The following is a 16,578-nucleotide window of genomic DNA, read 5'->3' as shown; positions in this document are numbered from 1 at the left end:
AAACAGACAAAACTATTTCTTCAAAGCTTCTGTAACACTTTCCATTACATTGCAAGATCGGGCAAAATGATGTGATTTAGACCAAACTTTGTGTAATTGTGAGTTAAGACACAGACTGTTGGGTATAAGTAAGACTGAGCTCTTCTGTGTGGGTTCATTGTTGATTAATTAGTGAGAAGAATTTGCATATTTTTGCCCATCTGCATGGCCTGACTTATTAAGAAACCCTAAAAAAAAATACAAGAACCACAAAAAAGATAAAAACAAAAAGCAACCGTTGCAGATGAGAAAATTATTTTCCTTTATGTCTGTTATTTTTCTGATGAAGGAAAAAAATAAATAATTGATTAATCAACACAGTTTTAGTCCAATGGTTCAATGACATAAGAAAACAGGAGCACACATGGGAATGCCAACGACAAACTTTTGCATTAAATTCTCGTCAATGCCATTATTTCACACATCCTCAGTCCAAACGCCGCCTCCACCACACAATACCGTCAACACAAGCCCAACCCACCTGCTCTCCGCTCACCGCTAAGCCGATTACACAACGCAGCCCTCCTAATCACAGCCCAGCATTTGTAAACACCGATGTCATCGACTGTAGTTCTAAATCTCCCAAATCCCCTCCACCCCTCATCTCGCACCGCACCAGTAATGCCATCGTCGCCTGATGTTTTAATCAGCAGAGCCGCTGTGAGTGACTGCGTCCGTGCCACAGAGTAGGGGGAGAAGGTGTGAAAAGGGTTAGAGAGAGAAATGATTTCCATAAAATGTTTTAGTTCAGGAGTGTAGAGAAAGCAAGTAGAGATGCTTTTAATGGTTCCCTCAGATACCCTTGTCAACGTGTCTTCTTTGCATCCTACGGTCACCCGGACAACAGAGATATGAAAACACTTTTTCTTTGTGATTAAAATGATCCCGCCTCTGCCACACAGCTATGCACAAGTAAATAGAGACCCTGGCTCACGCATACATTAGGACAACCTTTTCTTCAGTTGTGCACCCATGCATGTTCGTGTGTGTGCGTGCATGTTTGTGTGTGTGGGGGATTTAAAACAGCACAGTTTACTGGATCATTAGCACCAGATTAACTATGCTAATGACATGGATCACCACACACCAAGACTTCGCCATTATGTTTCCGAAAGAGATACACGACAAGCTATGGCTGAGCGCGTGCGTGCACATGTGTGTGTGTGTGTGTGTGTGTGTGGTGCGGGTGTGTACACAAACGTCTTGTATGAATAAGCCAGACCTTTATATAAAAAAAAATTATAATAAAAGCAAACTATGCTGATAATAATCATAATTCCACAAAGTGTGTGGGGCTAATGATGTTTTAATTGCATGAATGAGTGAGGAGAGCGGCTGCCAGAAGAGATTTGAGAAGGATTGGAGTAGTGTTCCATGTGACGTGCCGTCACCGCGGGGCGCCGTTTCATTAATACTCGCACAGTAAGATGAATAGTCAGGGCAAACTGAGACACTACTATATGTAACACACTAATCCAGACCCAACACACAAGTTTCCATGTGGTCCCAACTGATGACACGAGCCATAAATATAAAATGATGTGTTTGTTTACAGTGAAGTAAACGTCCAAAAGTTTCATTGCCTTTTTAATAAGAAAAGTCTGCAAAAGCATTCCACATATTGATTTGTAATACAAACACCCAAAAGTGTTTCATGTTTTTTTTTTTTGTGCTCCTAAATGATGCTGGCATCACTCATCATTATTCTTTGAGTATTATATACACTTGAATACATATACACACACACACATGAAGAAAGCACCATGTTAAAATGTTTAAAAGTGACAGAGTGGAAATATTTGCAATCAGAAACATATATATTTTTTAAGTTAATTAGATTCATTGCAGATTGAACTTTTGAGCATCTTACGTGAAAGAAGCACTCATTTGGTTTTTAAAAATCAAACACTAAATTAATGTACCGGTAATGTGTGTAAAACAAACGGTGAGCTGTGAAATTGTTTGCGAGAGTGACGGCGTTACCTCTTGTCTCGGTGGCGGCTCCTCCCTTTATCTCGGTCCGCACTGCGACTCCTCTTCCTGCGGGACGAGCTGTGGGATGAACTGGTGCTGGAGCGTCTTCGCCTCCTGTAGCATCCAGACCAAAAACAAGCCAAATGTATTCAATTACTTGCATGATCCTGTAGAACAAAGGATCAATCAAGAAGCAGAATGTATTATTTTATTAATTTTGTTTTTTAACAGTCAGCAGTGCAACTTTTAAATATATTCTGAGAGCAAAGTGAAAGTCAGAAAAGAAAACCTAGATAGCTGAGATGAGACATCAATCGTAGCGACCCACACCAGCTCAGATGGGACTCAAGCCAGTCAGCGAAGAATGTTACGATTGGTTGAAGTCTTCTTTGTCTGTTGCTTTTCGGTAGGATGCATTCTAGTTTAGTCCGTGTAGCACATGGGTAAAACTGAGCTGGCAGCAACACCCTATAATTGTGTAGTTCACTGTGACAAATCATCGGTGTACTTTGATGCCGAAATGCGTGGATTGGCAGGTCTGCTCATGTCCCAGACAACCTAGCGGTAACCTATTATCAGCAGTGCTGATGGCTACGTTGCGTCAGTGAGCATGTTTAGCGTTCCTCCACAGAGGCCCTCTGGTGCCGTGCTGCTCTGTAATGTGGCAGCAGCAGTGTGTGCAGTGTTACGTCTATTTAACACACATTAAACGCACTGCGTTCAGATTGATACTGTGTAGCAGAAAACATTTTACGGGGGTGACTGTAAATGCAGAACACCCCCTACACACAAACAGTTTGAATGATATTCATATTTAAATGTTCTCCTTTTATTTTTCCAAAGCCAAAAATACCCATATTTTTAGGGCCCACACAGGCGCGCACACACACAGAGTCCTATGGGAGCTCTGCAAAATAATAGACAAAAGAAGAAAATAAAAGCAGTACAAATAACACAGAGGCTAAACTATCAAGCCAAATTTGTACCACAGAAAGTAGAGCAGGAAAGACCCATTTGTATTTCAAAGGCTGGATCCCGTGAGCGGGGCCTTATGAAAGGAGTTGCGCAGCCCTCCTACAACCACCTCACACATTTGTGCAGAAGAAACAGACAACACTGCGCTGAGGTTTTATTGGAAGGTAGCTTACAGTTCGCTCACACTTTCTCTCAGAAGCCAGAGCAAAACACAATGTAATAAAAAAAAGCATAATGACATGGGAGCCGCTGCTTAATACTGAAGCTTTTCAGATGCACAGACACTCTTTACTTTTCATGCTCCCACAAACATAGTCGGGAAATCAGCAATTACAGTAAGAGCAAACAATTTCTTCCGTTTGACCTCAAGTGAGACCTTTTTGCACCCTTTGTATGCATGCGCAATAAACGCCACTGAATGTGTGCCCTCTCTCATGAACCTAATTAAAGAAGTACTTTCTTTCACCACACAGACAGAAGCACACAACATCGTGGCTTATTGATTAAAACATACAGCTAACAGACGAGGGCTTTGGTGCCATGGTTTACACTGCCCACCAAGTCCCATCCCAAACAGCCAGACAACGGCTCTCAATCAGCAGTAATGGACATTGAGCAAGGCTCATAAATAATTACCAACAACTGGCCTTGTCTGAAGAGTCACGCACAGCCAGCAGCAGCTGTGGAGAGACGATGGACGGGGGGCAGGTCTGCAGGGTACTTTGGTCAAGGTGAGTAGAGGCTTAAATACTGTTATGAACTTTTAACCTTTCATGCCGTGGGAAAAAAAACAAGACTTCAAGTTTAAGTGTTTTGTTCTCCACACGAGGCATAAACAAAGTCACGTGTGAGTGCTCCAGCTGTGAATGTCAAATGAGATAATACGCCACAGAACACTGATTAGGCCAGAGCAGACATGGGCAAACTACGGCCCGGGGGCCATACAAGGCCCGTTAGGCTCTATAATAGGGCCCACCAAACTTGTCCAAATAACATCATTAAATAAAATGTTATTATAAACCTCATTCATTTGACCTTTTTCCCTGTAATGCTACCTGTAAAAGGCCATACGCTTTCATGTAATGGCTTTTACATGTCATTTATATTAGTTCACACAAACACTCCAGCCTGGCCCGGCCCCTCTGTCAAATTTTAGAACCCATTGTGGCCCGCGAGTCAAAAAGGTTTGCCCACCCCTGGGCCAGAGGGTCAAGTCTTACCACTGGGACCATACATTTTACATTCTCACGTGCTGTATGCAGAATACTGCAATAATCCATCCTATGTAGACCAGAAATATACCAACAATACATTTTAAATCGGATTCACTTTCACAGCTGCGCCCAGGGGGACTTCTACCCGCTCAGATCCACCATGCATTCCTCTCTCACCGCCTGTCTCGGTCCTTGTCTCTGGAGCGAGAAGGACTCCTACGAGTGGACCTCCGGCTCCGGCTGCTGGTCACTCTGCTGCCTGATGAAGAAGAAGAAGACGAGGAAGAGGACGAAGACCGGCGGCGCTGTTTCCTCTTCTTCCTCTTCCGACTGTCATCTTCACTATCAGACGAGCTCCGACCCATCCTTTCCTTTCCTTTCCTTTCCTTTTCTGACAGTCAGCCGGCAAAACACAGACGAAGAGAAAGGTTCCCATCGGTTAGAAATCAAAGACAGCATTATCAGTACATTGGATACAAACCAAACAATTCAATTATTTGTTTTTCGACATTTCTCATACAAAACCTGGTGTTAATGTGGGTTCTCCAACCACAAATGCCGCATTAGGCTTCGGGATGTTTAGCTAGCCGATAGGGAACACAATGACGTTATGCGGATAAGCAGCATTGATATTACGCAATCTGAAACAGTGTCATATCCCCGGCAACACTGCTGTCACACTTCCCGTCTACAATATATGAATATAATCTGAATTCTTTGAACTAGCGTGGAGGCTAACCTTCTCAGCTAACTCCACGAGCGTGTGGCTGACGTTAGCTCTTGTTTTGACTGAAGTCTTCCGGCCATTTTAGAGCGAAAGTCCGTCTCACGACGTAATGAGGACGGCAAAACGAAGAAGAATTTCATTTTCCAAAAATAGAGAACTTACCCGATAGTCAAAATCCCGCTCCCTGCCTTTAAATCGCCGAGAAACGTCGGAAAAACTCTTCCACGCTCTGCTCAGCAGACTCGACACATCAAACGGGAGAGAAGCGATGAGGTTCAGGCAGCAGAGTCGACCACAGAGCAACGGATCGCGTTGATATCATCGTGGATATTTCATGATTTTGCCCCTAGATATGCTCTCAGCCTGAAATTGGGACAAAATACAACAGTAGATTTATAAATGTAGCAATAATTTATAACCGATTAATATTACAGCAACATTTCAAAGGAAACTGATATGGTTCTAGATTAAGGGCGCATGTTGAAGAAAATTGCTGCACTTCGATTTTCGCGTGACAGACAGACAGACAGACAGACAGACAGATAGATAGATAGATAGATAGATAGATATCATATCTTCATTTATCACATTATCCATTATAGATTTTATATGTCTGTCGATGTATCCTGAATCAATCATGTACATCAAATATGTTTCAACCACTTGTTTCACTTGTTTGGTGTGAAATACATCATATTACATTGTACATCTGTCGATTACGATTTCACCAGCACATACACCAGAAACCTGCGAGAGTAGACAATTTATTGAAAATTAGAATTCTAATTAATTACTTCACGAAATAAGAAAGAAGCGATGGAGATGAAGCTCAAACGACCATGCTTTACTGCCAATTATGCACAAAATGACGTGCGTAACTGCTTGAAACACGCTAATGGAGTTTTCACTGTAAATAAATACAGGAGGCATTTTATCGCTTCGATTATAGTATTAAGATTTAAGAATCAGCTGAAATAATATAGCAATTAATGCTTAAGGTTCCAACTGAAACATCGTTAATATTTAATTGGGGAATTTGTTCAAGCTCTTGTGTGGAAATAAGACTTTATATAGATTATCAATAAGAGCTCTTCATTTTGCATCAAATTCATGTCGACGTTGTCAAATCCCACCGCATCCCGTTTCATGTGTTTCCCCCTCTTCTCACTTAATTGCTCTCTTTTCGCTTACCTTTACCGCAAATGAACCTTTGTTTATTTATATTTGAAAATACAGCCCGGGCAATAATTTCAGTGCGCGCGTGTGTGTGCGTGTGTGTGTGTGTGTGTGTGTGTGCGAGGGGGGTGGGGGGGAGTTGAATACCCTAATTAGTGAGCCCAGTGGCAGCGCATCGCAAGAGGCCATTATAATTAAACGTTTAGCTGCTATTTAACATCCTAATGACTTAAAAAGTCTACCGAGAATAAATATTAAGCGATATAGCCTCACTAATGATGCCAATTCAAAAATACATAATTGCAGATTATAAACATAAAGCGACGCTGCATTAAATGATTTGTCTCCCCAAAACTTTCTTATGTCTTATATTTTAATAGCTACTGTTGTGCAGGTACAACATCATTAGTACATACTAATTATTATTATTCATATTTACATTATTTATTATTATTAAAATTAGACCTTCTTGTCATAAGAACATTTATGGAGGGTATTTTTTCTTAACTTAAAAACCGCATCGAATTGAAAGAAAATGTGACTGTGTGCATGAAATGGCGAACATTGTGATTAAAATAGCTGGCCCACTGTTTGCAGGGGTTAAAGCTAAATATGTCCACTGGAGCTTCCTCTGAAACTCCTTGGATAAAGGATAACTCCTAGCTCTCCCCTCTCATGCCCAGCTGCTCCGCTTTTCCTTTCTTTCTTTCTTTCTTTCTTTCTTTCTTTCTTTCCTCTCCGTGTCATCCTTGTGACTTATTTTCTCCCCAGATCACAAAGATGATGCACTGAGGTAGGACTCCTCATCTATGTGCTTTCTCCCCTCTCTCCCTTGTCATTTTCAGATTTTTTTTAGGCCACACCCCTGCAGAGAGAGAGAGAGAGAGAGAGAGAGAGAGAGATTCATGACCATTTCCCGTGTGTTTAAAAACTAACTCAGGGCAATAGCGGCGAATGAGCGCTTAATTAAATTAGTCCTTCTTGTCAATCTTGGATTAATGGCCAATAGCGACGGTGCAGTTTAATGTTGTTGTTGTTTTTTTTTTTACTCGTCTTCTCTCTTTCGCCAGTATCACTGAAGGGGGGGGCTCATCCCGGCATCCTGAGGGGAGGTAATTTGCACGGATCAAGGGGGCAAGGCGCCGCAAAGTATAAATACTGTGACTTCAATAGAGGATCACCAGCAGGTTCCCAACTCCGCTACCAAAGGAGGAGGAATTGCCTGAGAAGATATATTCTTTCTGAATGTTGTACCTTCCTCCAGAGTTGGCAGCATCACCTCGCATCATTTTCAAGGGGTCAACTTGAAAACGAGCAACACCATTGATGTCTTAAGCTGTCGTGGAGCAAAGGGAGAGTGTGTGTGTGTGTGTGTGTGTGTGTGTGAGATTTTTTTTTTTTTTTTTTTTTTTAAGAGGAGTGAAGACAGGGATGGAAGAGCTCACCGCTTTCGTGTCTAAGTCTTTCGATCAGAAAGTGAAGGAGAAGAAGGAAGTGGTTACCTACAGGGAAGTGCTGGAGACCGGCTCGACGCGGGCAGGGAGCCGGGAGTCTTTAACCGGGGAGCCGGGGAGCCGAGAGGAGGCGGCGGCGGTCGTCACGCGGAACGGTGCGCTCTCACCGGGAAGGGAAACGGACATGCTCGGACCGGAAAGAATCAGGGACGCCGTGAGCCCGAAACTCATTGACGGTAGGACGGCAAAGCGTTTACTGTAAACAGCCGCTGTCAACGGGGATGTCAGGAGCGCTTCCGGCGCGGAAAGCGCAAACATGCAGTGTGCGCGCACGCACGCACAAGAGGAAACAAAGCAGCCGCTCATTGTGCTTTTTGCAGGTCTCTCAATCCAAAAACAGAAAATTCCGTTCATTTAAACTATGCTTTCTAAAATATGTTAATGGTTACATTTTTTTATTATTATTTTTAATTACTAGACGATACTTCCTTACACTGAGGTCTCATATTTCGTTGATCCAAAAGCATCTTTAAGTTTTTGTGCATAAGCAACGCAGTCATTTACAAAATATAGTTGCAAAAGATCTTCGTCCTGTTTTTATTACGATCCTTTGGATTTTATTCTAGTATCAATAGTGATGACGTTGGAGTTGTAAGTCTTCTGTAGCAGAAATCACGAAGCGGTCCGTCTGAAAGGGCTTTTATTAATTTAGCTCACGTTGATTTGTTCAAAACAGCCCATAAACTGGGGCCAGACCATTATGGCGTTAACTGCTTGTGCGTTTCATCTTGAGATCTTTTGGGCTATACTAATGTGTTACTGTGGCACAGTTCAATTTTTTAGTACAGGAAAAGGCCTATTTCAGAAGCGAAATAAATAGTAAGACAATTATTTTTACTTTAGTCCAAAATAAAAAAGTGACACAAACTATGTGGTCCATTTGTTTTCAGACACGCTTCCGTTTAGAACAGCTTACAGCATCCCGACAGTATATTCCATTTCATACACGCATCATTGATTGTCAGTCATCTCTTTCTTTTTTTTAATGGACGAAAGGAAATCGTATCAAACGACTGACACAGATCTCTGCACATGAAAGGTGGATATCAGCTCCTGTCATTTCTGTACAGTCTCCATGTTTTCAGATGTGAAAGAGTTTATAGATGACTGGATCGCACGTTTAATGAGTGCACGTCGTTAGTCATAATTATAGTCAACATTTTGATTTGGTGACAAAAAAAATTTTTTTAAGGAATTTCCCTTAAAAACTGCAATTGCGCAAAAAGTAGAATGAAAAAAAGATCTTGAATTTAAGACAAAAGAAATCGTACTTTTATTTTTTTTATTTAATAATAATTATAGTCAATATTATGAGTCCAGTTTTGCTCCTGTGCAGATAAAATACAAGACGAGATATTTGGAGTTGGGGCTCGTTAAAAAGACATTTTATGGGCAGCGTGGTTAAAAGCGGAACTGCAAATGTATCAGACATCAACAGTGGGCACAGCGTTGCATATTTATAAGCGGTTAATAATTAAAGAGCTTTATGTAGCTCCATAAAACATCCAAAGTCTGATAGCTCGATGCTCTTTGAGGACTGGAGCGTATTTCTTTCTTAGTGTGTATTTAAATGTTCTATACCTCTCTGGAGTTTGTTTCATTAGTTTGCTTGATCATTGATGCTATATATTAATCTCCCATCACACCCAACGATGTTATTACGCCAGAGTGAACGCTGAAACAATGACATAAACATGTGTAGGAGGCCATGCGGCGTCCATCGAGTGCAGCTCCGCGGTGTGTGACGTCTTCTCTGCTCTTTAACACGTGCAGGCAACACGGACGTGAAAGAAAGGAAAGAGGACTCGAAGCCTATAGAGGACGAAGCACAGACTAAAATCAAACAGAGGAGAAGTCGGACTAACTTCACCTTAGAGCAGCTGAACGAGCTGGAGCGGCTCTTCGACGAGACCCACTATCCAGACGCCTTCATGCGGGAGGAGCTCAGCCAGCGGCTGGGGCTGTCGGAGGCCCGAGTGCAGGTAGGATGATTTTTATGGAAGTGCTTGTGACAATATTTTGCAGCCTGACTTTGGCCATTTGGAAGTTTAAAGCAAGTCAAATTAGACTTACTTGAAGAAAGGAGACGAAGGGCTCACTCAATGTGTTGTGATTATTTTAATGTGTGATTTCGTTTGACTCCATTTATTCGTAATTGTCTAAATCCACCGTCGCAAAAAAAAAAAAAAAAGAAGGCTGCAAATATTTGCCTTCGGTCTTTGGTGTATGTTACCAAGGTCCTGTTTGTCAGGGACGCTGTCGGTTTTTCATGGGGACAGACCATCTGCGCAGAGATCCAGTGTGGCTTCTGTCTGCGGGGGGGCTGTGGGGTGAACACAGACTCCACTCATCTGATTTTATCAAACCCCTATATCTTATTCCAGCCCCTGCACCGACTCAGGGGACGGACTGAGCGAGCGTTTGTCTCCATATTGAACATGCCAGTCGTTGTGGAAAATTATAAAACGAGCCTAAAAGATCCCAAACCTAAACTCACCCTCCAAACCCCCCCCCCCTAAAATAAGACAAAAATGAGAAAAAAGTTAAAGCTGCAGCATTTTTTGCTGAGCTTTCCCGGTCCGGACTGGAATCTCACCAGCAAGCCGTATTGTGTCCCGAACAAGAAGCACAGCTCCGGGGATTTGCATAAATTATGTATTATCTTCAACCCAAATCAAGAGCAGCTCCCTCTCCCCTTCTCTCGGTCGAAGCTGCATGTTTTTACCAGTTGCACGACCCCACCCGATTATTATCATTATATATATAATTGTTCAATCAATAAAAGCAGAGCATTTGCGTTTATTATCGCTATAAATTATATTGGCTTACAAGAAGCGCGCACAAAAGGGCTTCCGATTGACTTTCACTGTGGTCAATAAATGAAGCCATCTGACAGCCAAATCAATAAAATATTTCAATCGTGCTTTTAATCCGTGTGTGTGTGCATGGGCCTGATGCAAGGGGGGTTTCAGATTGTGTCGCATCGTGGGCTAATTTAGCCCCGATCTTTGTCTGGGAGATTCAAAGCAGATTCATCGTTTAATCTGTGTTTCAAGGCGTTTCTCTGAAACTGACGCGCTTGACGATTTCAACCGAAAGGAAAATAGAAGAAGTATAAGATGTCTTTGAAGCAGTGTGTGTGTGTGTGTGTGTGCGCGCGCGTGTGTAAGTGCGCGTTATGGCGGTGATTAGACGAAACTGCGAGGCAGTTAAGCTTTTCTCCGACATTGATTTTCTGTAGATAAGGGTAATTAATTTCAGCGGTCATTTAATGAGAGTTGGATAGAAAGAAAAAGAGGGAGATGCTCTCAGATCGCCTCGCTCTGATGTCCAAAAACCATAATAGCGCTGCTATTCGATATCCGAGAGTCCCATTCAACTCTTTGGGGACACTAATCTATAGAAAGATGAAACCAACACTGACAGGGTTATTTATTATAGTCGAACAGTCTTGCTTATTTCCATCAAGGGTGTTTCTGTTCTCCTGAAAAGGTTCAAATCTCCCCTCTTTTTGTATATTTACTATATTTTCGCTCGACCATCTCTCAGTTTCAGCCTCCCACTCCCTTGTTAGAGACTAAATGTAATAATCCAAATGTAGGGGTTAAGCAGTGTCATTAATATTTCAGCGCTCCTCCGGGATATTGTTTTTCTGCGGTTGTTGTCACTTTGAAAGGAATTACATGTGGCCTCACAAGCAGCTGCCAATCAGTAGGCCTCTAATTAATTTCCGTCCCTGCAGGTTTGGTTCCAGAACAGAAGAGCCAAATGCAGAAAGCAAGAGAACCAGTTACATAAAGGTACGTGTCTACCCTGCACGCTCCCAGGAACACAATAAAGGCGTTTTCTATTTCAGTCCATTCTGTTAAGGCAATAACACCGGCTTCCTTCATCTTTAGAAGCACTGGTTTTCTTTGGGTCGTGGTTTAATTCCCAGTTAATTAATGCATCAGAACAGTGTTTTCTGTAATGAATATACCCCCTTGTTATACAGCCAGTTTATTCTTTTAGAATAGAATAGATTTTAGAGATATCCTGTATTCGTCTCATAATTAGGCTATCATCTTTTTTTTTTTTTTTTTTTTGCAGGAGTCCTTATTGGAGCAGCGAATCAGTTTGAAGCTTGTCGTGTAGCGCCATATGTCAACGTCGGAGCTTTACGGATGCCATTCCAACAGGCAAGTCACTTTGAAGCATCTAATCTTAAAACCAGACCAATCCCCGGACTGCTGCCTTGGCACAGACTCTGCCCAAGTGCTATGGAGAGAGTCCAGTTCCAATATGGGGGGGGGGGGGTGTAACTAAACTCTTATTACACACTGACAAAAACATTTTGCCAACACAACATAAGCTGTACAAAACTAATTGGAGAATTCCGTGTGTGCTATTTATTGGATCACCAGCAAGCAAACATATATGAGGCATATTAGGGTGTTGGACAGACAGCCATCAACATGTGTGTCTTATTTACTGCATTTGATTTGAATTAGATTTGCTGGTGTCCAGAATTTAAGTCCAGTTTACAGTAGTTGGTATTTGACCCTGTAGCCCCTCTGAATGTTGACCTCTTCACCCACTGGGGCTGGACCAGCAGCCCCAGTGAGATGACCCTTGCGACGACGCAAAGTTAACGCATGTTCTCCCCCCCCCCCCCCCCTCCCTTCTCTCCCCACCCGTGCGTCCCCGTCCCGCAGGATAGTCATTGCAACGTGCCGCCCTTCTCCTTTCAGGTGCAGGCGCAGCTGCAGCTGGACAGCGCCGTGGCGCACGCGCAGCACCACCTGCACTCTCACCTCGCAGCGCACGCGCCGTACATGATGTTCCCAGCGCCGCCGTTCGGGCTGCCGCTGGCGACGCTGGCGGCGGAGACCGCCTCGGCCGCGTCTGTCGTGGCCGCCGCCGCCGCCGCCAAGAACACGAACAAGAACTCCAGCATCGCCGACCTGAGACTGAAGGCCAAAAAACACGCGGCCGCGCTGGGACTGTGACGTCAGGTAGACGCGAGGATCCGAGGCGCGGGCCCGATGAACACAAACGCGTATAGCCTACAAGGTGAAAAAAAAAAAACATTTCCAAGGACAAAGTGAGGACAAAATATCTGAGGACGATATTTATGTTTTTTTTAAATAAAGGACTGCAAGTATAAGTATAAAAAAAATATAGGCTATTTATGAGATGAAGAAGAGACAATGAAAAAAGAGACTGTGGCGTGATTGTCCACTCAAGTGATTTTTGGACGCCATAAAAATGGCGAATGGGATGCCCAAGAGAGGTCTTCCTCTGATCCGCACATGCCCGAGGAGGGTGGCGGGACACCCCGAGGAGGAGGAGGAGGAGGAGGAGGAGGAGGAAGAGGAGGATGCAGCTGGGACGGTCGATACTTTGTCAAACAAGGAGAACCATTCTGCAATTGTTTTGTTATGTTTTAATATTATATTATTATTATTAGTATGTTTTCATTCTGAACCTATAGAGAGGCTGGCCTCGTTATGGAACACGTTCTCTGCAAAAGGACAGAGCAGGAATTCTTTGAAGAAAAAAACAGGACAGTATTCAAAGTTTTCCTTCATCTCATGTTGTTCAAAGTTCAAAATGCCCAAACAGTATTTGCACGAGTTTGTCTTCATGGATGACATTATATGAGCCACCCCACATCTCTTTTTTCTGCCCTCTCTCCCTCTTTCTTTCCATCTCCTGACACCAGTGTTTGGCCTATATGTGACTTTAATTGGACCCCCCTAAGGTAAAACGAAAGGTGGCATACCAAATGTGTTAGATTATATATGCTGGATATTTTTGTCAGGATAAAATGATCTAATGTCCACACAAGGTGGCGATTTGTCCTTTTCTAAACTAGAGCATCCAATGTCATAAATGCCGTCTCCAACACAGAGAACAAAAGATCAAACGAACCGGTACGGGCACGTGTAAAATATGTTTATACACAAGAAACACGCATTATTTTTTTTTATTATTATTTAGTGGCTTCATGAATGCCTCGTGGGGGGATCTGTTCATTTTGTATTTTTCTTTATTTCTGTGTATTAAAAATCATGTGCTTTCTGTACCTATGTAATTTCGATGTTTTTATAACAGTGAAAGTGAACTTACCTGAGGCACGGGTTTCTAAAAAAAAAAAGAAAGAAAAAAAGAAATTGTTTTGTGAAACGTGAATTCACCGAAACAAAATGTTTTTCGTTCTTATAATAAATTAAGTAAAGTTCGTTAATGGGTTGATTTTTATATTAATAATCGGCCTTTCTGAACTAAAATGTATTATTATTATTGCTTTAAGCGCATTTGATTTTAATAATACATGCCTGTGGATATGGGTCTTTTGATAACGCCACATGACAGGCCCGTTTAGTCAGGAACACGCGTGTCAGTGGCTGCTCTCACACCGAACCGATGCATTATTCATCGTTTGGTTGTGCAGCGTTTGGAGAGGCGGACCGGCGTTTTACAGTACAAGCTGGAAAAACTGTGGCAGATAAAGGATAAAAAACACAGGAGAACATTCAGGGGCTCAAATATAAAGTTCTTACACACACACTGCGTAGTTTATCAGGCTTCTTATTTTATATTTGAAACCGTTGTGTTATTCTGGCAGTAATTAAATGATCGAACCCCAACGGCCTCATCTACAGAACAAATACGCAGTTTTGATTTGAATTATAGCAAGAGTTTGTTTGTGGTGCTTGCTTGCACTAAATGTTTAGATTACATTCAGACCAAATCCATTATATATATATATATATTTATCTATTTATTTAATCAGAAACAGGCTAAAGGTTTCTCCATAAAGAAGCCTAATATAGGCTAATGGTATTCGATGTAATTCTACTTCTGAACGTATATATTTTCCGAATTGAATCTGACCTCCTGCCCATCCGAATGAAAATATTGTGGTTTTATGTGTTATGAGCTTAGCTTTTGCATTATGCATGAAAATACAGAGGCGGAAGTAAAGCAAAACCGACGCCTTTGAGATTGTTTTTATTTATTTTTTACTAACGCCTGACTCACTCGACTTACAAACCTGCCTGATCCATTTCCTGACATCTTAACCGCCTCTTATTGAGCATTTAATAAACACCTGACACGGCAGCCTATAATTAGGCTATATAGGAATCCAGCTCGCATTACTCTGCCGATATTTCCCCACACAAAACGAAACGTCTTTAGCAATTAATTAATACTGATCTCACAGAGTCTGCACTATAGAGTCTGGATTGTTTGTGTATCTCGTCGATTGGGGCTGGATTTAGACGCCAAAACTATTGAATTATTGATTCTCAGCCTCGCCAGTAATGGTGGAGACGGAAACTGGGAAACTGTTTTAGCTGAGAGCGCGCACAGCTGCCCGACCGTGGATCAGACACACCGGGGACCGGAGCGCGCCGGTCCTGCGACTGCACCGATCTCTGTTGGACTGGCTTTTTTTTTTTTTTTTTTTTACTTTTTTACAGAGTGAGATCAAGTTCACCAAAGCGGTCATGTCGCATTAATTGTGCAGAATGAGGTGATTACCGGTACTTATATGTTCAGACATAGAAAAGTTGGCTGATTTGTACATCAAATTTTGTTTAAGGCATTTAAAAAGATCATATCCATTAAGAATGAGGCGTATATACAGAAAATAATCATGAAAACAACCACAAAGACGCTCCCATAGCGTTTCATGAAAACAACACCGATGGTTTTTAGGATTATTAAGTCATGGTTTTTATTCCCAGTTATATTTAGCATCACTGGAAGGGTTTCTCTACCCACACAAAGTAATTTCTTTTCATTCAGCTTTGAAAACATTTCACATGCCTCCAGGATTACTGTGTGAACCAGGAGGCTGCTGTTAGGACCAGCACGATAGCAGCATGTCCCAAGGTGTGGTGCTGGAGTGGAGGGCCTTCACCCTGCAGGGGCCCGGGAGACAATGAGACGGGGACACAAGTGTTCTCCTGATTAGACATAGAGACGGAAGGCACTCTCTCTCTCCTCTCAACACACTCTTAAGACCCCCCCCCCCCCCCCCCACACACACACACACACGCAGCCAGCAGGGAGCCAGCCATGCAGACTCTTACACTCTTCCTTTCCCTTTCTCCACTGGTCACTCTCCTTTTGTCCTCAGTCTATAGGCCATCTATCTCTGCTCTAATCAATGATTGTGCACACCATGCTGGAAGAGTCAAGTTCATCGAACGAATGAAAACAAAACTCTGGACATGTTTATATCCAGTGAATGCATGCAAACACTCTCAGAAACACACACACACAGAGAAGTGGAGAGAGAGTTGATCCTGGTGACTCACAACCCCACTTCACCATGGAATCCTTCATATCAACCCCGTGCTGTTTTGTTACTATATTTACCCCATACAACCCCTGAGACAAACACTACTCTCTCATTTCCCGCACTTGGCCCAGCCGTCCAATCACGACGTTAAACAGTCGCACCCCGAGCAGCTTTTACGAACAGGCATGGCGTTTTGTATCGCATGTGAATGACTGGGGACAAATGTGATTGCATATACTGTTGGCGAGTATATGCGTTCATGTGAGAGAGTATGCTAGAGCTCCCTCGCTCTCCTTTTCTCTCTCTCTCTCTCAGGGTTTGCCTTTGTTACATGCTCAGAGTGCTCAAAGAGCAGCGTGCACGCTGCACCCCACCAAAAAACAACAGCCATCAGGAACAACAGCAGATAAAAGCCCAAAGACATCAAATGGAGCAAAAGTGAAAAATGAAACCTGCTGCAAACTCCCTCCAACAGCACTCAGGCCGGCAATTATAGGACGCCATATCTCTGCGTGTTATCATATGCAAGCGCCACACAGGCCTGGGTGGCTAACCGCAGCATATGTGGGTCGCAGTCAGTGGAGAATTGCAGCAGTCATAGAGTTTGACTGTAACACTGTATTTAATTTCACTGTAGGATGAAAAGTGGGTGTTCACACAGAT

The 16,578-nt window shown here is 42.7% G+C and overlaps 2 protein-coding genes across 2 annotated transcripts in view; one reads left to right on the top strand and one right to left on the bottom strand.

Moving 5' to 3' along the window:
* rsrc1 (arginine/serine-rich coiled-coil 1) overlaps positions 1-5,178 on the bottom strand; it is an 86,477-nt gene extending 81,299 nt beyond the window's left edge. Inside the window, exons 1-3 of the mRNA XM_068745141.1 lie at positions 5,092-5,178; positions 4,380-4,593; positions 2,023-2,127 (exon numbers count right to left, since the gene is read on the bottom strand). Of these exons, the coding sequence (XP_068601242.1) occupies positions 2,023-2,127; positions 4,380-4,567 (293 nt within the window). The 5' untranslated portion in view covers positions 4,568-4,593; positions 5,092-5,178. The remainder of the gene's footprint in view (positions 1-2,022; positions 2,128-4,379; positions 4,594-5,091) is intronic.
* Positions 5,179-7,527: 2,349 nt separating this feature from the next.
* On the top strand, positions 7,528-12,607 carry shox2 (shox homeobox 2). Its single transcript, XM_068745573.1, has 5 exons — positions 7,528-7,795; positions 9,393-9,601; positions 11,362-11,419; positions 11,709-11,797; positions 12,314-12,607. The coding sequence occupies exons 1-5, from the start codon at positions 7,537-7,539 to the stop codon at positions 12,605-12,607; spliced, it is 909 nt and encodes a 302-aa protein (XP_068601674.1). The 5' UTR covers positions 7,528-7,536.
* The last annotated feature ends 3,971 nt before the right edge of the window (positions 12,608-16,578 follow it).

The sequence above is a fragment of the Brachionichthys hirsutus genome, chromosome 11 (genome assembly GCF_040956055.1).
Source record: "Brachionichthys hirsutus isolate HB-005 chromosome 11, CSIRO-AGI_Bhir_v1, whole genome shotgun sequence".
Taxonomy (NCBI): domain Eukaryota; kingdom Metazoa; phylum Chordata; class Actinopteri; order Lophiiformes; family Brachionichthyidae; genus Brachionichthys; species Brachionichthys hirsutus.
Note: the sequence above shows the minus strand (reverse complement) of the source record. Positions and strands in the feature narration are given on the sequence as shown.